Source organism: Pinus tabuliformis, chromosome 6 (genome assembly GCF_031772625.1).
Source record: "Pinus tabuliformis cultivar Carrire ecotype Pingquan chromosome 6, CPIR1, whole genome shotgun sequence".
NCBI lineage: Eukaryota > Viridiplantae > Streptophyta > Pinopsida > Pinales > Pinaceae > Pinus > Pinus tabuliformis.
In genome coordinates, this window is record NC_142292.1 from 1,292,179,805 (window position 1) to 1,292,205,554 (window position 25,750).

Consider the following 25,750-nt stretch of genomic DNA (forward strand, 5'->3'; position numbering starts at 1 on the left):
GATCAAGCAACCTAATCCAAGCCGTATAATATGGTAGAGAAAGCTTAACATGTCTGATCAAGGATTTTGACATGAGTGAAGGGTACATTTTTGCTAAGGCCAAGACAAAGGAGTTCAACAATCAACAACACCAACATTGGGATACATATAGGGCTCAGTGCTTTTGATTAAACACCAATCACATGCCCTCATACATGATATAATCCAATGAAATGCCACAATCCCATTGATCCTGAAAACTATTAAGTCTGTTGAATTTTGAATGGAATATGAAATTCTATTTTCTCCATATGAAGTCTAATGAGGTTGGAACCACTCCCAAAAATCCTAAGTCATTTCAAGGTAATGTTAAAAATTTAAGTAAAAGGATGGAAATGAAAGAAAGTGACATTCTCCTTTATCTTTCATTTCCATCTTTTTACTTTAAGAATTTAACATTACCATTAGGGAGCATCTAGGAAGCGTCTAGGGAGCATCAAGGGGCACCTTGGGAGTATTCGGAAAGTGTAGTTCCTCACATACATATTCGAAATTTCCAAAAACAAAAAAAAACAAAAAAATCCCCGCAGAACCGTGTGAACCGTCCACCTTCTCTCGGATCCACTCGCGATCCGCACTGGATACGCACCCAAACCTCCACGAATCTGCACCCGATCGTTTTTGGCTCCGCGGATCGGGCAGCTGGAACTGCGGATTGGGCCCCAACGGATCTGATTTTCAGATCCGCAGTTCCACCGAAGGATCGGTGGCGGATCCATACAGGACGCGATTCTGCCTCTAGATCCTTAGGGGGAGGCAGATCCTGCAACACTGGTTGTGATTTTATTCATTGTTTTTCATAGCAAATAAATTGCATAATTAGATTTACAGTTAGGAGAATAATTTCCAGTTACTGCAATAAATGAAATTTCCACAGATATATGATAATAATAAATATAACAGCCTATGAACAAGTGACAAGAGAAGGCCCTCCTGCCCCTTCCACTACCTCAATATTTTGCTACAACCACATTATTTCATCCATTAAAAATAATGGTTGTTGGGCAAACCACTTGGAGGTTGCACCAACATCTTCCATGTTAATGGTCGTGAAGTCGTCACAGCTGTCACCAAATATGTGGAATGAGTTACTACGAGTTTGACCTGCCAAACTTAGCCAAGTTTTTCTAGAACTTATTAGATCAACCCAGCTCTAACCACTTTGGCCAGACTTGGCCAGGTCTAGCTGATTATGGACCAAATCAACTGGTCCCAGTTAAACCAACTTGAGTTAGGGAATCTAGCCAAAGTAGCAATTCACAGTAAACTCAGCCCAGCCTGGTGACATGGTAAATACAGTACCTTCCTCCTCGACTAAAGAATATCAATCACGAAATATATATCCTGTGTAACTTATCACATACATGCGATGTAAAAAGCAGGTCCTCTATAGATTGAAATCAGAATTTAGAATTTAAGTTATTAGAAATAGAAGACATGAGGATTCTGTTGCTAGATTCCAGTGAAGGACTATTTATGAAGCAATATTTATTAAGTCAAAGCACCATCGATTGAGGAAAACCACAGAATTCACTTCAAATCCATTCCATTTAATATCTTTGTCGGGATATGTAGGAGCATGACTAAAGTATACATATTACCTCTGCCCTTATACGAACAACTTGAACATTTAACAGACCAGATACGTCTACAACATGCTCCAGGAAAAAACAACGTTTCTGAAGGGATTCTATAAGAGTGACTTGCCAATCTGCCACATGTGAAAAAAATCCACTAAGTAAGATTGCAGAAATACCCTGCTGACAAGCTGCACCAAATATTTAATAAACTGAAATCTATTATAATTGACTTTGACACTGATAGAACTAAACTTAAAATGTACATTTTTTCATTTCTGTAAACCACCTGGAACACAGTTTCTTCTAAGATTATGAAGAATGGTAGCATTCAGAAAAATATTGTTACTATAATTACCGTCTTTACCCATCAGCTTCTGGCTGAAGCAGTGATCAATGAACTTTATCACTTACTAAAGAGAAAAGTCATTTATTGTCTTTGGCTATACATGTCTAATCAGATGTTATCTGTGATTCTGTAGTATTTATATGGATACTGCTGTGAAGTCAGTTTCTCATATGACCTACATAAAGCATACATGATGTAATCATGAAGCATATAAATCACGCATGATAAAAGGCACACAACACTTCGCCTAATTCCAGATTCCAGTAAGAACTGAAAGCATCTAGAAGGCACGGAAATCGTCTAAATAACTTCAGCATGACAAAAATGGGACGGGTAAAGAATTTTAGAATGCAAATTCCACAGATGGGCATATTTTCATTTGTTTCAACTTCTTTCTGATGGAACTGCAAATGCAATTTTGAACCGAAGCATTTCCAATGAATACTTCACCCATTATCGGGGAAAAGAAAACCATGTCAAAGATGGAAAGAATTGTTGCAACTGAAGAAAATGTGATTCACTATATAATGTGTTAAGAAACAGGAGGCAGAACACAGGTGAAAAAGATTAAAGAATAGGTTGAAAATTAAATATAATGAGTTAAACTAAACAATGAATTACAATGTACATAATGTAAAATAAAATTAAGAATTAAGTTTTAAACCGAGGACAACAGAAAGAAACAAACACAAGAAAGGAAAAAGACGAGGAGTTAAGAAGCTTAACCTGATGTTATAAATAAGAAGGAAAACGCATATACATGGGGTATGGAGGGAGATAAGTACGGAGAGAGTATGATACATGAGATGTTCACAAATTTAAAGAGATTTAAATTAGAGCAATAAGGGATGGAAAAATGTAATGAAAGAGAAACATTACAATTAACTAAACAAATTAAGACTAAATGTAAGAATAACAAAAACTTGAAAAGCACAATCAATAAACACAATTCTAATTAGGAGATACGCAAAGGATTAAAAGTGAGAGTCAAATTGTCCATAACAGTAAAGGCTAAAAGAAAGGATAAGATAACTTTATCAGTCTCCAACAAATGACCACAAAAGTAGGTCAATGGGACTGCTCAGTACAAAGTGTCAATACAATGAGGGAGCACACAAGCCACTCCCATATAAAGCAAAAGCAAGGAAAGAGAAAAACAGACCTACTTTCTATGATCCAATGATATAAGGTTGTAATATTCCCACTTTTGTTAGCATGAGAGTCACTAAGGAGTTTTGCCCAATTTCAGTAATATTAATTAAAAAGGGGCAAATATTATTGGAGAAAGGTGGCTAGTATTGTTTTATCGGAGAATAGCAGAAAATTATTATTTTATTAAATGGTAGCAAAAGTGACTTAGTGGAAAATGGCCCCCACCAATAAAATAATAATAAAAAAGGAGTCTAGAGGCATGACGAGAAATTATAAGAGGAGGATGGACTCATTTTGTGGATTATCTTTGGTCATTTTACAATTTCAACATTAGTTCTCTTGAGCTGCTTAACCAAGACAACCGTGTTGTTCAACACAAGGAATTTCCGAGCGGGAATTCCACTTCTACGTTCAGTGAACTTCGAGTGTCACACTAGGAGAGTAAGAAGGAGTCCATCTGAGGGCTACTCTAGGGGCTACATTGCAGACCATTTCCAGCTGGAGCATGCTTCTCTTAGGGTGCAGAAAGAAATTTGAAGGCGCTGAGAGAAGCTAGCAAACAATGGAGTTTTGGCTGGAGAATTTGCAGAGATTTATCCATAGGGAGGGGGATTTTTTCCTTGGTGATTTGCAGGGCCGAATTTATCTATTTCAGGGAATTATGGACAGCTACTATGCAGACATTTTGACAAGGAGATTTGGAGAGTTTGGGCTAAAGAGAAATAAAAAGGCTTGGAGGAGTGATTTGCCAGGGTTGGAAGAGATTTTTCCAGTAATTGATTGGCCTTCTAGAGCAGAATTCTTTTTACAAGGTGTTTTTCCAACAAGTTAAAACCATACACATTTCTTGGGGTCACCGGGGCATGTTGGATTCAGCCCAAACCCTTTCTAGGTTTTTGTGGATTTATTGAGAGGAGTCTCCGACTAATTTTATAGAATTTTTCGAGCAATATTCGGTCCTGAAATCCTCATTCTTATAGCAGGGCGAATTACTAGTTAGCTGGGGAATGTACATCACTTGGTGGGCTTAGTTTTGGCTTGGAGTTGGGCCAAACCCTTTCTAGGTATTTCTCGGGTTTTGGAGGGGAGTCTGTGTTTGCAATTTCAAGGTGATTCGAGCATTCTTCAGGGCAGCATCTTCAGTTCCATTCCAACAACAGTAGCGGTAATTTGCTAGGTAGTGCGCAATACCAGTTTCAACGAATATTTCCTCCATATCAGAGTTGTACTACATGGGGTTTGCATAGATTGTATAGCAAGCCCAGGTTCCAAAACTTCAGCACATTTTATGTCCTCTTTTATCATAAAAATAAATAAAATGGCTCAAATTGTGTTGCTAGACATTTTGGTGTTTTAATTATTGCGTATGAGTTCCAATTTATTTATTGTTCCTAGTCCATTGCTTGGTATTAGCTGTTAAATTCCAATTAAGAATATTACAGTGGTATCAGAGCCATTATCTTGGCTCAACCTGTGGGAAACCCTTCATTCTATCACAAGACCAAAATAAAAGGGTAAGAAATCATGGGATCCAAAGAAAGATTAGAATCAAACAACATGGCAGTAACCTTGAATGAGTTGATTAGGATGCAACAAATGATGATTGATGTGGGGGAGCAGTTGATTCATTCCACAATTGGGAATCAAGACCATTCTCAATTATACAACAAATCCACTATGCCCAAAATTATGGGTAATGCATCAAGATGGCAAGACATGATTACAACTGATGTGGAGTTATTGGAAGCAAATTGGAGGGCATACCAATCATTGGGTCATGGCATTCAGGTGTACGTCTCTTTTTGGGAGTTTTGTGAACTAAGAGGCATGCACAAATCAGTGGGGATTCAATGGAATTATGCAGGGATGATGAGGAGGATTAAGGAAGAAGATGAAAGAGTAGTTCAAGGGGCCATGGTTGGCAAGGAGACAATTGAGCATACACTCATTGATGAGATGCCATCCGTTGTTGAGGTATCCCGAGTTATGGCCAAGTTCTCAGGTGATAGTAGCACACCACAGGGTGATGAGGTGTCGAGAGACATCTCCACTGTCGATGAGGAGCCAATAGGTACAGAGGCATCCAGATCTATGACAAATTTGTCAGACAACAGTCACCTACAGCTGACTGGTGAGCATGTCTTGCGTGTTGGGTTGTCTATGGAGGAGCAGTCGGAGGCTCGTCTTGAGTCCATGATGGAGGAGGATGTGCAGCCATCCTTTGGGCTAGCCATTGATGAGGGGCAGCACAGAGACCACACATTAGGATTTCAGCACTGTTCACTTCAAAGGCACACTGATGGGATCTACAACGCTATTATCCCTCCCTTACGCATTGGGTTGAGGAAGGCAGAGTTGTCTAGACATACCCGAGGGGATGACCAGGTTAGCAGGACTGAGCGACATGCACTGAGTATGACACCGCATTAGCTTGGAGGGCTTGTTCATGTTGATTTCTGTAGCATCGGATGTGCTCTTGCCTCGAGATTTTGCAGAGAGGCTAAGACACATGCATTCAACAATACCCAAAAATCGTTTGGGAAAATTCCACCTAACGATGATTTAATTAAAATAATTAACTTTTTTAAATGGTTTCCTAAGTCTAAACTTAGGAAATCTGGTTAATTAAAGGGTATTAATTAAATCAAGTGTGAATCTTCTAGAAGAAGATGAGGATCAACTCCCAGTTAATCTTAGCCCTTGATTATGTTTTAATCTTGGTCGTTGGAGCTCCAACGAGAGATTATAATAAGGAGTTCAATGGGCACTTGGAAAACACATCGAGTGAGAGATCAAAGATCGAATTTCTCAAGAGTAGCAGTGTTGAGTTGCCGGAGTGAGATCGAGTGATCTTCTTGCAGTGAGGGGTAGGGATAGTAGTCCGGAGGAGAGTTTTCCAGATCTGGAGAGTGCAAAGCAGAGAAGGCATAGAGCAGTTCAGAGAGGCAGCGCAGTGCCATGCAGAGGTAGCGCAGAGCTTCAGAGGGAGTTTAAAATCTAGCTGGGAGAGTCAAGATCTAGTGCCAAAAATCGGGGTGTGAGACCAAAGGGCCAGAGGGTCGAATTTCCAGACAGCATGAGATCAGTAGAGGAGTTGACGCAGATCCCAGCGAATGTGACGCAGAACTGCGTAGGATTGACGCAGAAGCTGCACAGAGGAAGCATGGGGCCAACCAGCCAGCCCCTGATCAGTGTCAGAGCTCCTGAATCAGTGTGAGATTTTTCTCACTAATTCTTTGCCAGTTATTCTCTGTATCGGATAGCCAGTTTGGGAATCCAATGATTTGTACTCAGAAACTACTGCATAATAATAAAACCCTCAATTGTTGCACCAGTTTTCCCACATTAGGTTTTTCCGGGGACATTGTCCAAAAACAACTATGTAGATGTGTGTGTGTTTATTTCTCTCATGTGCAGTATTTAGTTTCTACAACATTTATTTTGTGTAGGCTGCAGTGTATGTATTTCGATATTTGTTGTAGAAAACTGCAAGTAAATAACAAATAGGAGAAATATCATCAGTTTGCTGCATTAGGAATCAGGTAACCGATTTTTCACAGTTCCTTCCACAGGGGGTTGTACATTTGATCCCTCCTTTGGGATTGGATGGCAAGAGGTACTGAGCTGGTACCTGATGAAGCAGGCTAGGTGGTTGGATACATCCATGGCCATAGTTCAGCAGAGCCAGGTGATTACTAGAGGGACTTGAGGGCCAGACTGTTGTTGGGATCCAGGTGGGATTTCCCATCACATCATAGAGCTAGTAGGTGATGGTAGCAGTTACGTGATAGATCCAACGTTTGGGTGCACACACATTTTCAGATCTCTATCAAAGCCCCAGTCAACACTAGTGACAGGATGGTTTGACAGGGGAGCAGATAGATTTCATGAGTTGTCTTGGCATATTGACTGTGCATGGAGTCACACAATGATTAGCTTACTCTAGCAGGCGCTGGTAGGAGGAGGTGGCATCAGCAGGGTATCAGACATGGCATTCTATGGAGACTGTGCTCTCTTATTGGAATATGGGACACGGGAGCTACTGAGGCTAGGCACAGTGGTATCCTTCTCGTTAGCATGTGAGGAGTTAGGCTGCTTAGGTCTATCTAGGTAGATGAGGAGATATAGCTCACATTATGGAGGGATTACCAACAGAGTGGTAGTAGAGATGGCGATCCTGAAAGGATGCGAGATGTTGCCTATGGACTCAGTCTTAGACCTTGATATCCAGGGGTGTATAGGGGTATGCAGTGATGCACAACAATATGCAGAGGAGCACAGAGGTGTGTAGTGGTGCACAGTGGTGTGCAGGGTTGCATCGTGGTGTAGGAGGAGCAGTTCACATCTTAGTGCATTCCCTCATAGAGTGACGGACACATCGATACAAGAGGGATACCAATTGATCCGGGATGATGCAGCAGCATGTAGCAAGGTCCGGCAATGCACAGAGATGTGTGATTGGGTGCAGTTGTATGCCAGGAGACACGAGGATACATGGTTATATGAAATAGTCTTTGGGATTGCACTACAAACTGAGGGAGTGCTACTAGCAGGGAGATTCCTTGACGAGGATGTCAAGCATGTCATTGGGGTGGACATACCCAGGTTGGGAGAGCGGATCAGTCATGGGATGAGCCAAGAGCATCCACACGAGTTCTTGATCATACCCATTGGAACCCACGCATCTTCCACTCGTTGGCACCACATGCAGTTGAGGGGAGCCTTGTTGTGTTCGATCCAAACCCACAGAATGGATAGCGGGAATTGGGGGATTTTCCTGAGACGACGCTATGAGATTCAGTGCCTCAGGGGCACAATAGATATTCTCCAGTGGAGGAGCAGGGTCAGTGTGCGGGTTAAGAGCCACACGCTGGGAGATGAGGTGAACTTCTGCAGGGGCGGCATATTTTTCATCACAAAGCCTACACCTGGAAAGCTGGTCACGAGGGAGACATGTGCCACTCTTTCCACAGGGCATGTCGGGATCCTGCATGAGCAGAGGATACCGTGTATGATTGAGGCAATTTTCCAGTGGGTGTCTGGGCTCTAGACATTGTATTGGCACATTATCGAGAGGGTGGATGGCAGACTTAGTGGTGATGGTTGGCAGGAGCAGGATGGATCCACATACATTGATTCGATTGCGAGTATCGAAAACCCATCTATTGGTTGCATTCAGGGGATAGCTATTTGGCACATGCGGTTTCCAGTGGTCATCAGTACTACGCAGTGGCAGGCACAAGGTAGTTTAGCATGCATCAGATTAGTTCATGATATATGGAGCATATATATTGATTGCATGCAAGGACTAGAGACAAGGCATGGATAGATTCCAGCAGCTGTTAGAGCTATGTCGCAGCAGGTTTGGCCATGGGATCCGGGGATTCAGTTGGTCGATAGATCACTTTGTCTCATGATGAGTAAAGTCATGGCAGAGAGTGACCTAGTTCACTCTTGGGTTGACACATGGGGGTTCGTGGAGGCCTTCATCATATGGCGAGGCAAGCTTTCCCTGTTGTTGCACAGGTTCGGGGTTAGCTTTGGATTGGTAGAGGCTTTGGGATCATGCAGATGCCTGGGCGGGATGTATTTGGCATTTCTCAGTATTTCACCACTGGGTTCCAGGAGAGGAGGATACGGTATGCGCATGATGGGCAATCAGTTGTAATCAGAGTGGCGCAGCGTCGGCATGGTAGCATCTGTTTTAGAATAGCATGGGACCCTGGTATCAAGGGATTCATTTATGAAAGGATGGTGCAAGGATTCAGGGTGACTCAACAGCACATTTGGGACGTCGGTATTGTTTGCAGTGACAGTTTGGTCAACAGAGAGAGAGAGCTTGTTCGAGCATTGCTAGAGGACAAGCATTTTTTGGCGTGGAGGACTGTAATATTCCCAATTTTGTAAGCATGAGAGTCATTAAGGAGTTTTGCCCAATTTTAGTAATATTAATTAAAAAGGGGCAAATATTATTGGAGAAATGTGGCTAGTATTATTTTATCAGAGAATAGCGGCAAATTATTATTTGATTAAATGGTAGCAAAAGTGACTTAGTAGAAAATGGCCCCCACCAATAAAATAATAATAAAAAATGAGTCTAGAGGCATGAGGAGAAATTATAAAAGGAGGATGGACTCATTTTGTGGAATATCTTTGGTCATTTTACAATTTCAACATTAGTTATCTTGAGTTGCTTAGCTAAGACAACCGTGTTGTTTAGCACAAGGAATTTCCGAGCGGGAATTCCACCTCTACCTTCGGTGAACTTCGAGTGTCACCCTAGGGGAGTAAGAAGGAGTCCATCTTAGGGCTTCTCTAAGGGTTACATTGCAAACCATTTCCAGCTGGAGCGTGCTTCTCTTAGGGTGCAGAAGGAAATTTGAAGGCACTGAGAGAAGCTAGCAAACAGTGGCGTTTTGGCCAGAGAATTTGCAGAGATTTATCCATAGGGAGGGCAAGTTTTTCCTTGGTGATTTGCAGGACCGAGAGTGCTGCATTTTGGAGGTCGAATTTATCTATTTCATGGGTTTCTGGACAGCTACTGCGCAGACATTTTGACAAGGAGATTTGGGGAGTTCGGGCTAAGGAGAAATAAAAAGCTTGTAGGAGTGATTTGCCCGGGTTGAAGGAGATTTTTCCAGTAATTGATTTGCCTTCTACAGCAGAATTCTTTCTAGAAGGCATTTTTCCAACTAGTTAGAACCATACACATTTCTTGGGGTCACCGGGGCACGTTTGGATCGTAAGAGCACGTCAGGATGTTGCTTCTCATTGGGGTCTGCTTCAATATTTTGGATGAGCCAGAAGTTGAAATCGATTGCTTTAAGCATCGTCGAGGCCGAATACATTGCCGCAAGTATGGCCTGTTGTGAAGTTGTTTGGTTAATGAAGCTCTTCAGTCAGCTATTTGAAAACATGTTGGATACCACCATGATCTTCTGCGATAACCAAAGTGGGGTTCGCCTTTCAGAGAATCTGGTGTTCCACGACCGCTCCAAGCACATTGATATCAGGTACCACTTTATTCGAGATATGGTACAACAAGAAGCAATAAGGCTCCATCACATCAAGACGGATGAGAAGGTCGCAGATATTCTCACGAAGCCCTTAGGGAAGGTCAAATTCTTAGCCTTCCGTGAGAAAGACCCTCCTATGAGGGTCCCGCATGAGTTGGACACTGAGCTCTAACAGCTCCTGGGCGCTTGGGGTACTTCTTGGAGCTATGAGTGACCATAGGGTGAGTGATTCACCTTCCTCTAGTGGTACGCTATGTACAAGGTGAGTGGTTCACCTTCCCCTGTGATACCCCATGATCGTTGACGTGTGCGCAGGGTGAGTGGTTCACCTTCCCCTATGATTGACATATGCATAGGATGAGTGGTTCACCTTATCCTATGGCATATGAGCAGGATGAGTGGTTTGCCTTCTCCTGTCAATGCCCCACCATACATCCTACCCATGGAGTCTGGGACTCATGGGAAGTACCTCTCATTTGGCCAATGAGTTGGGAAACATGAATAGGGACCATAGCACTACCGATGGACGCATCATGTACTACCATACTTCCTATGCCTAGGATGCATGGTGTTCAACAACTTGATCTATGATCATTGGAGGTTCTACCTCTGGACTGACTTTTGTCAATGGAGAGTGGTAAGGTCTTATGACTCACTCTCGATCAATTCTTCTTCATTATTACTTCCTGGTTCAGCAAAGCAGAGCAGAGATGACAGAGATGGTACATGACGACAAGATGGCATGATGAGGGCAGATGGATTGGCAAGTGGAATTCACCCTAGTTGAGAGGGAGTGTTAAAATTGGCAACTAGGGCCAGATTCCACCTTGGGACAGCTAAGTTGATGGAGATGATGATTGCATTGGATTCCTCTTTTCGAGAGGTCCAAGATTGATATAAAGATCATCTCATTTGGACAAGCAGAAGTGTGATTTTTAATTTATGACCATACATGTGCAAATTGTTCACGTCGGCCTCAGCTAAATGTAGGATCGAGAAGCCCAACAGATGTGTCTCTTCATCCACAACAAAGTGTATAAATAGAAGAGACCTCTCACCTCATTTTGACATCCATCACTCACACATTCTTCTCTCTCTCTTCATCAGATTGGTTCGTACAGCTTGGGCAGCCTCTCTCTCTCTCTCACACGTGCGTCTAGGAGGATAGAATTTATGGGCTAAATCACAGAACTGAAATTGCAAAATTTTAGATAGTTTGACCAGCGTTGACCAAGGTTGTTTTGACCAATTTTGACTGTGGTTTTGAGGGCAGAATTTTCATTTCATTAGGCCGCATTGACTGGCACAAATATTGAAGTTTTCTGGGCAATTTGACCACGGAGTTGACCACAGGATTGACCGAGTTTGACCAAAATTTTTGTGATTGTTTTGGGTTGACTTTGTCCATTGTTGGAGGTCAAGTTTGACTTCCTTTGACTGAGCTTCAAAGGAGGTATTTTACTATTGTTTTGACCAGCATTAACTTTCTGGTTAGGGTTGAAGTTTGACTGCAATTGACTGCAGAATTTGACAGGGTTGATTTGACTTTGTATTGGGCTAATCAATTTGAATTTTGTACTCTCTCTGTGCTAAACTATTGAATAATAAGAAGAAGATTTGATCAAAGGGTTTTCCCCACATTGGGGTTTTTCCCTGGCATCCGCCAAATCCAATGTTCTCTTGTCTTGGTTTGTCTTCTACAATTTTGTTTTATGTTCTATCTGCATTTACTGTCAATGTGATTAACGGTTAATGTGATTGCTACTGGAAATAATTTGAAATTGTTATTGGGTTGCTAAAGAAACATTGAAGTAAATTGTGCTAAGCATAGAACATACCATTGTTATCTAAAATTAACAAAGTTTTTATTGGGTTGCTAAAAGAACATTGAAGTAAATGGTGTTAAGCATAGAACATATCATTTTGATCTAAAATTAGCACAATCCCAAGACAGATGGGTGACCATCCCAATTCCTCTACATGCAAATTCGAATTTCCCAAGAGGCTATTCGATTTCCTCTAGAGAGACCCACGCAATCCTTGAGGAGGAGAACTCGTTGAGGTGGAGAGGACATGTGTATGTGAGAGTGGAGTGGTAGGAGACCACTCTCCACTCATCTCTTGTGGAACTCCAAGTCAATGCCCACCAATGGGTGAGTTACTTCCTTACCTCGACTTATCTTCCTAAAAAAATGCAATTTGCTTTTGTGAAATTCGTGGTCCCCTCAAGGAAATTCAATTTCGCTTTTTTGTCACATGTTTCTCTTTGATTCTTGGTGCACATCACTTTATAACTTGGCTTCAACTCCTTGATGATTTTCCACCTTATTTCCACATCATATAGCATGTGTGGATATTTATTTTCTCCAATTTATTTAATTGTTTGCTCAATTTATTACCACATTTTCCACTAAACTTAAGAAAAGTGATTTTTGAGGGTCTAGAACTTATTTTTTACCCCTCAAAGTGTATCATTGTAGAAATTTGAGGGTGAGAGGTGTAAGTTTGAGCACATATACCCCGTACAACTTCTCTAGACATCACTTATTACATTATACACTCAAATTTTATTCAAATTTCCACCCTGCAGAAAATTTTAAAAAATTTAAAAATGACCACTAAAACTAATCAAATTCCATGAAATTTTACGAGTGATCTAGTATGGTAATATGCAATGACCCTAAACACTAGGACTCACCCAACGCCCCACCTTCAAGTCATACTTCGACTTTCGGGTTATGCTTCGAAGAAAAAACTCAATTAATTATTAAGTCCCCAAGAACCAAACTGCACAGAGGAGACCAAAACGTTCAAGTGTCGAGTTATGTGAAGTCGTGAAGTTGCCAGGGCCGGTAGCTTGGTAGGCAGGCCCGCGTTAAAGAAATTAATAATTAACCAAGTGAAAAAAAACCTCCCAGAGTAAACTCACTTGATGACAAGGTCCCAAGTTACCTAGGCCTTTTACACGACTCAACTTCATCATACTAGCATCACTTTACATCATCCCTGCAAGGTTTGTGGAATCTGAGTACAACAGAAGAAGATAAGAAGAAGAAGTAGAGTTGAAAAACTTTGGTGATATGATGATCTTTGATGGTACACGAAGCATCTGATACATCCTTGTGTTAATTTTTGGTAGCATCAGATGTGCTCTAGCCATGAAAATTGGTGGAGATGCTAAGGCACATGAGTTCTAAAGAACCCAAAAACCTTTTGGTGAAATTCCACCCAAATTGTATTTTATTAAAATAATTAATATTTTTAATGGGGTTCCTAAGTCTAAACTTAGGAAAATTAAAGTATTAATGTGTATTAATCAAAATATGGTTGAGAATGTTCTAGAAAGCGGATCAAGTCAAGTTTTGAATCTTAGCTGTTGATTAGAGACTTAATCTCAGTCATTGAAGTCTCAATGAGAAAGGTATAAGAAGGAAGCTTGGGGTTCATTTAAAAATGCACACGGAGAGAACAAATTGACCTGGAGTTCGATTTCTAGGGCTAGGAAGCTGAGAATTCGAACTAAGTGATCATTCTACAGTAGAGGAGCAGGGATAGTTCGGGAAGACTGGACAGAGAGGCGGAAAGCCACTAGTGGAGGCAGCACAGCAGCTAGAAGGATTAACGCTAGGCCAATCTGGGCCCACACAGGTCTGATGTAGAGCCAAAAGGGTCAGCGCAAAAGTGAGGTTGCCCTCACACAGAAATCCGGAAACTATCGAGGAACTACCAGAACAGTCGGGAGAGGTTGATGCAAAAGTTCCAAGAAGAAGAAGAGACAGCGTAGAAGTTGATGCGGAGCATGTAAATCTGACGCAAGGCCAGCCCAGAGATAGGCAAGTTAGCCAGTTCTGTTGCCGAATCAGCCGGAATCTGCCAAGTGAAGTGAGGTAATCTCACTCAGTTTTTTGCCATTATATTTTTCTCTGTCACTAGTTTTTCGAGAGGGCATCCAAAATTGTATTCAAAACTACTGCTTAATAATATAAAACCCTCAGAGTTGTTGCACCGGTTTTCCTGCATTGGGTTTTTCCGAGGACTATTTTGTCCAAAAATAACTGTGTCCTATGTATCTTGTTCTTTGCTCAGTTTTCTGTTTCATGGAATCAAATTTAAAGAAGTGTAGGCTGCAGAAGTAATTTACTTCAGTATTCAGAAAATAACTTGATAATGTATATTAAAATCAAGTAGGTGAAGTAAATTCAGTCTTGCTGCAGTAGGGGTTCCTTGAGTGTAGGAATTTTCACACCTTGGGCATGGAGTCTTCAAGAAAATCTTTGGGTACACTTTAGTGGTCAACGGGCCCAATGGTTGCAGCGAAAGAACCAAACTACACAGAGGAGACCAGAACATGCAAGTGTCAAGTTATGTGAAGCCGTGAAGTTTCCAGGGCCGACAACTTGGTAGGCATACCCGTGTTAAAGGAATTAAAAAAAAAAAAAAAAATTGTTATTAAACTGTTGAAGTGTTCAGGGAGCAAGAGGCTCCGGGCAACACACAAGATTCCCTAAGAGCGAGCAGAAGCTTCGGGCAGCCTCTCGAACTAAGTGATCATTCTACAACAGAGGGGCAGGGATAGTTCGGGAAGACTGGACAGAGAGGCGGAAAGCCACTAGTGGAGGCAGCACAGCAGCTAGAAGGATTAACGCTAGGCCAAGCTGGGCCCACACAAGTCTGATGTAGAGCCAGAAGGGTCAGCGCAAAAGTGAGGTTGCCCTCACACAGAAATCCGGAAACTATCGAGGAACTGCCAGAACAATCGGGAGAGGTTGATGCAAAAGTTCCAAGAAGCAGAAGAGACAGCGTAGAAGTTGATGCGGAGCATGTAAATCTGACGCAAGGCCAGCCCAGAGATAGGCAAGTTAGCCAGTTCTGTTGCCGAATCAGCTGGAATCTGCCAGGTGAAGTGAGGTAATCTCACTCAGTTTTCTGCCATTATATTTTTCTCTGTCACTATTTTTTCGAGAGGGCATCCAAAATTGTATTCAAAACTACTGCTTAATAATATAAAACCCTCAGAGTTGTTGCACCGGTTTTCCTGCATTGGGTTTTTCCGGGGACTATTTTGTCCAAAAATAACTGTGTCCTATGTATCTTGTTCTTTGCTCAGTTTTCTGTTTCATGGAATCAAATTTAAAGAAGTGTAGGCTGCAGAAGTAATTTACTTCAGTATTCAGAAAATAACTTGATAATGTATATTAAAATCAAGTAGGTGAAGTAAATTCAGTCTTGCTGCAGTAGGGGTTCCTTGAGTGTAGGAATTTTCACACCTTGGGCATGGAGTCTTCAAAAAAATCTTTGGGTACACTTTAGTGGTCAACAAGCCCAATGGTTGCAGCAAAAGAACCAAACTACACAGAGGAGACCAGAACATGCAAGTGTCAAGTTATGTGAAGCCGTGAAGTTTCCAGGGCCGACAACTTGGTAGGCATACCCGTGTTAAAGGAATTAAAAAAAATAAAAGTTGTTATTAAACTGTTGAAGTGTTCAGGGAGCAAGAGGCTCCGGGCAACACACAAGATTCCCTAAGAGCGAGCAAAAGCTCAAGGCAGCCTCAGGAAGTGAGCAAGAAGTTTTGGCGGCAAGCCGCAGGTTCAAGTAACAGGCCGAGACTGTTGATAGGTGGTTTTCATTGATGTCAACCTAAGCAGCACCAAGAGATGCCTCGCCTTTGTTGACCATTATGACATGATAAATCATTGTTTCTTGTATCAAACCCCCCCTGGATGAATTCTTTCGTCGAGTTGTTTCCAATGGTATGAGGCATGCCACCTAGTTCTTCACGGTTTGTGAAATATGCTAGTTTGAAGTCAAAGGACCAGATTTGTGGACAAAAACCCCAAAGGATGGTGATGTGGCAATTTCTCCATGGTCAAGTCATATTATCAAGCAATGTGGCTCTTCTCCAACGAATAGAATAATTGCAAAGATTATTCTTGGGGTTTTTACAAATCTAGCTTAAATTACAAATCAAAAGGGGTTTTAGGCCTAACAGACAAAATTAAAATTCAAAAATAAAACCCTCAAGGGGTTTCCCTCTTTCAAAATTTTGAATTTAAATGTGAAAGTCTTCCTTCAATTTAGGAGCTCGACTACCTCATAAGAAGCCCGTTCAAGTCTATATAAAGATATTCAATCTTCTCTCCATATTATGCACTCAAATTACTATCTTCTGAGCTCTGAACTCCAACCCGGCCCTTGTGGAGATAGTGATAATATCATAAGGGTGGGTTTTGTTAACAAGGTTCTGTTTTGTTTTGGTTTGGGGGTTTCGTTGGGTTAAATCTATTGCAGGTGGAAGACAGAAAAATTTTGGTTTGCATCTTTTGGTGGCTCATTGATTTTATTGCAGGAAGATGTTTCGGCCCCATTAGGGCAATCTTCTCTGAGATTCGGTTGGGATGTTAGATTGATTAGATACCTGAAATCATCTCAAGAAACTTGAGAACTGTGGATAAGGCAAGAACGGTTTGCTTTTAAACATTGGTTTTCGGTCATCGTTTCAATGATAAATTATTACAGCCCTCGTCCCTTCTAGGGCATCCAAATTTGAAACAAGGATATCATCTAAAGGGTTGCGACTCATTCTGAAACTTCTAGTTCTGTTGAGGGTATACAATCCTGAAGCAAATGCAAAGTTTTGAATAAAGGTTGCAAGTCAAGTTATATCACCAATAGTACCAAAGTCTGCGGAAGATTATAATTAGTCTCTCTTCTAAAGCAGCGAAGTGAACCTTGCAATCAAATACTACACAGTGACTCTAGTTTGCGGCCCTGTTACATTCTTGTGATTGATTAAAGGTATCTGTGATTAGCAAGCATCCAAAGCATCAGTTGCAGTCTGTTTGAAATCTACATCTTTGTGACAAAGTGCAAATATATATGATCTCTCATGAACAGTGCTTAAACCATTCAGATCAGTGACAATAGTCTGAGCAAGAAGGTGGTACTCAAGTATCTTTGCAATAAGATCTATGATCTATCTCTACGGGTTTTATAATTGTATCTTCAAGACCGAACTCATGACTGTCTCAAATAGCTAACTTAACTAAAGGTCTTAAGCCGACTTTGCAAGAAGCCTGTTCTGGAAGATTGCAGTTGTGTCCAATACTCAGTCTTGTTGCTTGTTCCATCAAAAGAACTTTCCTAAGATTGAGCAACACACCTATTCCAAAAGGAAAACAAAGTTTTTTTTAAACTGGAGACTTAAGAAGTTTGACGTTGAGGTACCAAAACAACTCAGTGATAGCGCTCAGCTATTCTTGAAAGGATTCTACAGCAGTGTAGTTGTAAGATCTCAAACCAAAGTCAAGGGTACAGTTTCTCTTCATCAAACAGGAAATTGCAATTGTTGAGTATCATCAAAGTGCTTCATCTAATCATTTTTAAGCAGCAAAAGCCTCAGAGCAAAGTAACAGTATGCAGCAGTAAGGGCATCTTCCAGATGATATCTAGCAGTAGTTAAGCATTTTGTAAGGACAGAGCAGTCTTATCATATTCTCCAGCAGTAAGGGTAGAAGCAACATCATTAAGGGCAGAACAGGAAAGGCAGAAAACTCTCCAAGTTTCATCATTTACAACAACTCACATCAAAAGCATTTTGTACAGCAGTTCAAATCATTGTACAAGTTGTGGTATGTAATTCAGAGTCTTGTGAATATTTTGTGAAGGGATTGCACTATTGTACAAAATTGTAGAAGTTACTTTGTCCTTGGGTTTAGGTCCTAGGGTTTGTTCTTGGGACAAGGGTTTTGGGTCTTAGGGCTTCGTCAGTTGAAGTAAAGTCATTGTATTTCATTGTAAGTGGACCATTATCGCTGGTACGGGAGTCCACACTATTGTATTAATTTTTTGTCATTTTCAAGGTGCTGATAGGGAGGCGGTTGAAGTCACCTTCAGGTTGGAGCCTGAGAACACTTCAAGGTAGTAGGGTGGTGCTAGGGCAAGTTGAAGCTTGCTAGGGTGTTCGAACATCCTTTCAGCTGACTGCTGATAAAATTAGGGCGTTGGGCGTCCTTCCAGTGGGAACTGGAGAATGAATGTTGTTCTAGAGTTCTAGGGAGTTGGAGCTTTCTTTTCAGTTGGAGCTGAATATTAAAAGAACTTATTAGAAAAGCGTTCAGTGATTTTTGACCCGGAGGGGGCTTTCCACATGAAAAATTTCTTCTGTCTATTGTCTACTATTTCTTTATGTTCTGAATTATTGTTGAAGATTAACTAATGCTCTGAAAAGATTATAAAGTTACTAATTGGTAAGAAATATTGATTCACCCCCCTCTCAGTGTATCCAACAAATGGTATCAGAGCCAAGTTCCTTCACTAGCAGTTTAACAACTGGAAGGAGATCATGAAGTGGAATAAGCCAAGAGTTCCAGTACTAAATGGAAAGAACAATGCATTCTAGGTTGGAAAGATGAAGTCATATCTTCAAGAACAAGGATTTGATGTTTGGAATACTATATTGACCGGTTACAAGGAACCTTCAATGCGTCCCTCAGATGATGACGGTCAAAGGCTTTACAAGAGCCATGCTAAAGCTAAAAATGCCCTCATGTCTAATGTGTCAGATTTTATATATGTCAAAAAAACGCACTGCAAATCAGCAAAAGAAATTTGGGGCAAGCTTCAGAATACATATGAAGGAGAAAAGAAGGTAAAGTTGGCCAAGCTTCAGACTCATCGAGGACAATTTGAGCAAATGAGAATGAACGAGGATGAATACATTGCAGCCTTTTTCCTCTGAGTTGATGAAATAGTAAATGCTATAGAAGCATTAGGAGAACCAATGGAAAGCAAGACAGTTGTCTGAAAGGTTTTAAGATCTCTTCCAGAGAGATTCGATGCTAAAGTCTTTGTGCTTGAAGAAAGAGATGATTTAGAGAAACTTAGCATGGATGAGTTGCATGGAATACTTATGGCATATGGAATGAGGAAAGAACAAGATGCTCCATCTCACTGAGAAGTAGCATTTACAGCATCCAAGAAGACCGGGAAAGACAAACAGGAATCAAAACCTAGCTCTAATTGCTGCGAAGAAGAAGAATACTCAGATGAAGAAATTGCTAACTTTGTGAGAAAGTTAAATAGAGGAATAGGTAAGTTCAAAGGTAAACTTCCACTAATATGTTTCAATTGTGGTGAGATTGGTCACTTTGCAGCTAAATGTCCTCATAAGAATGAAGAAGCATCCAGGAAAGGGAAGAAGGGTCAAAGAAGATTCAACAAGAAAGGTAAAAAGAAAGGCTTTAAGAAAAGCTTTTTCTCTAAAGAAGACAACTCCTCATCTGAAGAAGAAAGTGACAGTGATGAAGAAAACAATACAGGAAGAGTACTATTCATGGCTAGGGACAACAGGAAGGAAGCACCAGAAGAAGAAGAAGAAATGGACGAGATTCAATTTCAAAATGAGATGGTCAGAGTTATAAAGGATCTTAAGGTTGAAAAAGAAAATGTCAAATCTCTCGAAGCCGAATTGAAGATAGCAAAAGAACATGCCAGAAGCCTCAATAAGAAAAATGAAGAATCAAAGGAAGCCATTATCAACCTTAAAGTACAATTGGAAGAAGCCAGAAAAATTGAAGATTCTCTCAGAAGAGAACTTGAAGAAAGCAACAAGGCAAGGGAAGATTTAGAAGTAGAGATAGTCTATCTATGAAAGGAAGCAGAGAAAAGAAGAAATGTTCAACAAAATTTTGCAAACAGCTCCAGAGCATTAGATGAGCTCATCAACAGCCAAAGGTCGCACAGTGACAAGACAGGATTGGGCTACAAGGAAACGTTTGTAAAAGGCTCAACCTCTTCCACAACAGAAAAGGGAGATGGACAGAAAACTTATGCAGCAATGGCTAGAGGATCTATTGAGAAAGAGAGGATTCCCAGCAGAACAAAAGATTCAAGATCAAGCAAGAAGGATCATGGAGAACAGTATCACGAAGAAGGCCTCCCCCTCTCAGGTATCAAAATATATTTCTTGGTGTTTGTTATTCATGTGGAAATTTTGGACATAAAGTTGTGAATTGTCAGGCTTATGGTAGGAACAAAAGCAACCTTGGAAGGTCTTTCAAGAATAATTATCCCAGAAACTCACAGGAGGATTACATGCAAAATTACAACAGGTTCGGTCATTTAAGCAATGAAGTAGAATGTTATAAATGCAACAACTTTGGACATTTGGCTAAAGATTGCAGGTTAACCATTCCCCCAAGGGAATCACAGCAAAATCAAAATGCTCAGGTCTAGAGAAGGAAAATTGAAAGATGCGCTCTTGCTCTAAAAGCTCAAAGTAAGAAGAATGTGTGGTATGTTGACAATGGATGCTCAACACATATAACCGAAGATAGGAATAAGTTCATATCCCTAAAAGAAGGAAAGAATGGAACAATATCTTTTGGAAATGACGGATCTACAAATGTCATAGGAACAGGTACAGTCAGGCCTGGAAGCAAGGATGCTACAGCAGAAGATGTGCTTCTCATTGAAAATATAGATTATATTCTACTAAGCATAAGTCAAATGTGTGATCAAGGACACACGTTACTCTTTGACCCAAGGAAGTGTGAAATAAGAAGAGAGAAAACCGACCAACTAGTGGCCACTGCAACTAGGACTCCAAACGACATATACACCTTGGATGAGAATGCTAAAGGTTGTTTCTTGGCAAAAGAGGATGAAAGTTGGCTTTGGCACAGACGAATGGGACACAAATTTTGACAACCTTGTCAAAATTAGTAAAAAGGAGGTTGTAAGAGAAATGTCACTGGTTTCGAAACTAACCATCGCTATATGTAAACATTGCAAGCATGGAAAATAGACAAGAGTTGAATTCAAGACAAAAGAGCATTCCACATAAAAACCATTGGAGTTGATACACACTGATCTGTGTGGACCAATGTTGACTAAACAACTGGATGGTGAACAATACTTCTTGATAATGATTGACGATTACACCAGGATGACAATAGTTAGCTTTTTAAAGAAAAATTCCGAAGCATTTGAATGTTTCAGAATTTTCAAGGAAATTGTTGAAAATGAAACTGAGTTCAAGATCAAATGTTTGAGATCAGATAACGGTGAAGAATTCACATCTAAATCATTTCAGCATTTTTGTGAAGAACATGGGATAAAAAGGAAGTTCTCAACAACTAGGACACCATTACAAAATGGAGTTGTCGAAAGGAAGAACAGAACTGTAGAAGAAATGGCCAGAACAATGCTAAATGATTCCAAATTGGATAAAAAAATTTGGGTGCATGCAGTTGATACAATTGTGTACGCTTTGAACAGAGGATTACTTAGGAGCAATTGTGATAAGACTCCATATGAACTATGGAGAGGAAGACAAACAAACGTCAAACATTTTCGATTTTTTGGAAGCAAATGCTACATCAAAAGGGAAGACCAAAAAACAGGAAAATTTGACTCTCAAGTAGATGAAGGCATCTTTGTTGGTTATTCATGCAAAAGGAAAGCATATAGATGTTATAATCAGAGACTTAATCGAATAGTTGAGAGCATCAATGTAACATTTGATGAAGTACATGGATAAAAGGCTAAACAAGGAACCTCATATAAAAGCGAACTAGAGACACAAAAAGCAGAACCAGAAAAGGTCAAAGGGGAAGCCGCAAAGCAAGTACAATCAAATGAAGAAACTAATGCCAACCAAGAAGAAGCAAGAAATGATCAATAGGTATCTTCAAAGACTCCTAAAGAATGGTATCAAAAGAATCATCCTACAGATCATATCATTGGGGAAATAAATGAAGGTATAGGAACCAGAAGAAGTCGACAGATGCGCAAGCCAAAACAAGCACATCTAGCACTCTTGGCCACATTTGAACTTAGCAGCTTTGAAGACGCTAGTCACAATGAACATTGAGTAGCAGCTATGAATGAAGAATTGAATTAGATTGATAAGAATGACAAATGTGAGATGGTTCCACGACCAAAGTACAAAAATGTCATTGGCTCAAAAGGGTTTTTCAGGGACAAGTTGAATGAGGATGGATAGGTTACCAGGAACAAAGCAAGGTTGGTCTGCAAAAGATATGCACAGGTTGAAGGAATAGATTTCAAAGAAACATTTGCTCCTATTTCCAGAATGGAAGCCATCGGAATATTCTTGGCCTATGCATGTTCAAGAAAGATCAAAGTGTATCAGATGGACGTAAAATCAACCTTTTTGAATGGAGAATTAGAAGAAGAGGTATATATAGAACAACCTGAGGGATTTTTTCTTACTGACAAGAAAGATTATGTTTGTATGTTAAAGAAGGCATTATATGGTCTCAAACAAGCTCCTAGAGCTTGGTATGCTCGTCTTGACAGGTACTTGCAGAAACAAGGGTTCAAGAGAGGAAATGTCGATAGCAACCTTTATGTAAAGGTTGAGCATGACAGTTTGACCATCATTGAAGTATACGTGGATGACATCATATTTGGCAGCGATGATGACAAATTAAGCAATTTGCAATAGATATGCAGAGTGAGTTTGAAATGTCGTTACTTGGTGAATTGGCATTCTTCTTGGGACTTCAAATATCTCAAGAAGACAAGGGGATATTTATCTGTCAAACCAAATATATAAAGGAAATGTTGAAAAGGTTTCATATGGAAGATTGTAAACCGGTTAGCACCCCAATGGTGACAGATTGCAAGTTGAGCATGGATGACTTATCCAAGGATGCAGATCAGAGGATGTATAGATCTATGATTGGAATTTGGTAGTATTTTGTATGTAACAGCTTCCAAACCAAATGTGATGCAGGCAGTTGGACAAGTAGCGCAGTTCCAAGCAACACCAAAAGAATCCCATGTCATTGCAGTAAAGAGAATCTTTTGATATCTCAAGGGAACAGCAGAATTTGGCCTATGGTATCCAAAAGGGAATGAGTTAACCATCACAGCTTACATAGACGCAAACTGGGCAGGAAGTGTTGATGATCATAAAAGCACTAGTGGAGCAACTTTCCATCTAGGTGGTTGTTTGGTTTCATGGTTGAGAAAGAAGCAATCTTCAGTCTCCTTATCCACAGTGGAAGCAGAATACATAGCAGCAGCATTTTGTTGTACTCTGGTTCTTTAGATGAAACAAACTTTGCAGGATCTTCAAGTGAAATTTGATAAGCCTATTCCTATGTTTTGCGATAACACTAGCGCCATTAGCATCTCCAAGAATCTTGTCATGCATTCAAAAACAAAACAAATTCCGATCAAGTACCATTTTATTAGAGAACAAGTTACAGAGAAGAACATAAAGGTGGAATATATTGGGACAAAAGAGCAATTAGCCAACATATCACCAAACCATTACTGTGTGAGACATTTGAGTATCTTCACCAAAAACTTGGGATTCTCCCAAGTTCACATTAGAATGTTCTTTCATCCAGCCAAGCAGACAGGGGGAGCAAAGGCAGGTTACAGGTCCACAGGAGGAGTCAGATTATCGGGGAGAGTCACCCTTTGCCATTGATGTCAAGGGGGAACCGAAAGTAGGTCAAGAAGATCAGAGGCATGGAGTCAGGGGGAGCAGTGATCGCAGGAGGAGTACATGTGCTGTTATCAATGCCAAAGGGGGGGAATGTTGATAGGTGGTTGTCATTGATGTCAACCCAAGCAGCACCAGGAGATGCCTCACCTTTGTTGACCATTATGACATGACAAATCATCGTTTCTTGCATCAAAGCTAGCCTGGATGGATTCTTCTCATTGAGTCGTTTCTGGTGGTATGAGGCACGCCACCTAGTTCTTCACGGTTTGTGAATTATGCTAGTTTGAAGTCAAAGGCCCAGATTTGTGGGCAAAAACCCCAAAGGATGGTGATGTGGCAATTTCCCCATGGTCAAGTCAAATTATCAAGCAATGTGGCTCTTCTCCAACGAATAGAATAATTGCAAAAATTACTTTTAAGGTTTTTACAAATCTATCTTAAATTACAAATCAAAAGAAGGGGTAGGGTTTTAGGCCTAAGAGGCAAAATTAAAATTCAAAAATAAAACCCTCAAGGGGTTTCCCTCTTTCAAAAATTTGAATTTAAATGTGAAAGTCCTCCTTCAATTTAGGAGCTCGACTGCATCATAAGAAGCCCATTCAAGTCTATATAAAGACATTCAATCTTCTTTCCATATTATGCATTCAAATGACTATCTTCTGAGCAATCGAACTTTGAACTCCAACTCGGCCCCTGTGGAGACAACAAGAATATCATAAGGGTGGGTTTGGTGAACAAGGGTTTTGTTTTGTTTTGGTTTTGGTGTTTCGTTTGGTTAAATCTATTGCAGGTGGAAGACAATTTTTGGTTTGCATCTTTTGGTGGCTCGTTGATTTTATTGCAGGAAGATGCTTCAGCCCTCATTAGGGTAATCTTCTCTGAGATTCAGTTGGGATGTTTGATTGATTAGATACCTGAAATCATCTCAATAAACTCGAGAACTGTGGATAAGACAAGAAGGGTTTCCTTACTTTTAAATATTGGTTTTGGGTCATCATTCGATGATAAATTATTACAGCCCTCGGCCCTTCTAGGGCATCCAAGTTTGAAACAAGGATATCATCTAAAGGGTTGCGGCTCTTTCTGAAATTTCTAGTTCTGTTGATGAAATACAGTCCTGAAGCAAATGCGAATTTTTTAACAAAGGTTGCAAGTCAAGTTGTATCATCAATAGCACCAAACACTGCAGAAGATTATAATTAGTCTCTCTTCTAAAGCAGCGAAGTGAACCTTGTAATCAAATACTACACAGTGACTTCAGTTTACGGACCTATTACATTCTTCTGGTTGATTAAAGGTATCTGTGGTTAGCAAGCATCCAAAGCATCAGTTGAAGTCTGCTTGAAATCTACATCTTTGTGACAAAGTGCAGATATATATGACCTCTCATGAACAGTCCTTAAACTATTCATATCAGTGACAATAGTCTGAGCAAGAAGGTGTTATTCAAGTATCTTTGCAATAAGATCTATCTCTATGTGTTTTATAATTTTATCTCAAGACCAAACTCATGACTGTTTCAAATAGCCAACTTAACTAAAGATCTTAAGCTAACTTTGCAAGAAGCCTGTTTTGGAAGATTGTAGTTGTGTTAAATACTCAGTCTGGTTGCTTTTTCCATCAACAGAACTTTCCTAGGATTGAGCAACAGACCTATTCCAAAAGGGATACAAAGTTTTTTTTAAGCTGGAGACTTTAGAAGTTTCATGTTGAGGTACCAAAGTAACTTAGTGACAGCGTTCATCTATTCTTGAAAGGATTCTACAGCAGTCTAGTTGTAAGATCTCAAACCAAAGTCAAGGGTACAGTTGCTCTTAATCAAATAGGAAATTGCAATTGTTGAGTATCATCAAAGTGCTTCGTCTAATCATTTTGAAACAGCAAAAGTCTCAGAGCAAAGTAACAGTATGCAGTAATAAGGGCACCCTCCAGATGATATCTAGCAGCAGTTAAGCATTTGTAAGGACAGAGCAGTCTTATCATATTCTACAGCAGTAAGGGCAGAAGCAACATCATAAAGGGCAGAACAGGAAAGGCAGAAAACACTCCAAGTTTCATCATCTGCAACAACTCATATCAAAAGCATTTTGTACAGCAGTTCAAACTCCAAATCATTGTACAAGTTGTGGTA

General features: G+C 40.3%; 1 protein-coding gene across 1 annotated transcript in view; it reads right to left on the reverse strand.

Moving 5' to 3' along the window:
- LOC149263339 (S-adenosyl-L-methionine-dependent methyltransferases superfamily protein) overlaps positions 1 to 25,750 on the reverse strand; it is a 252,836-nt gene that overhangs the window by 146,056 nt on the left and 81,030 nt on the right. The window contains exon 3 of the mRNA XM_089387669.1: positions 1,641 to 1,750. Within this exon, the coding sequence (XP_089243795.1) occupies positions 1,641 to 1,750 (110 nt within the window). The remainder of the gene's footprint in view (positions 1 to 1,640; positions 1,751 to 25,750) is intronic.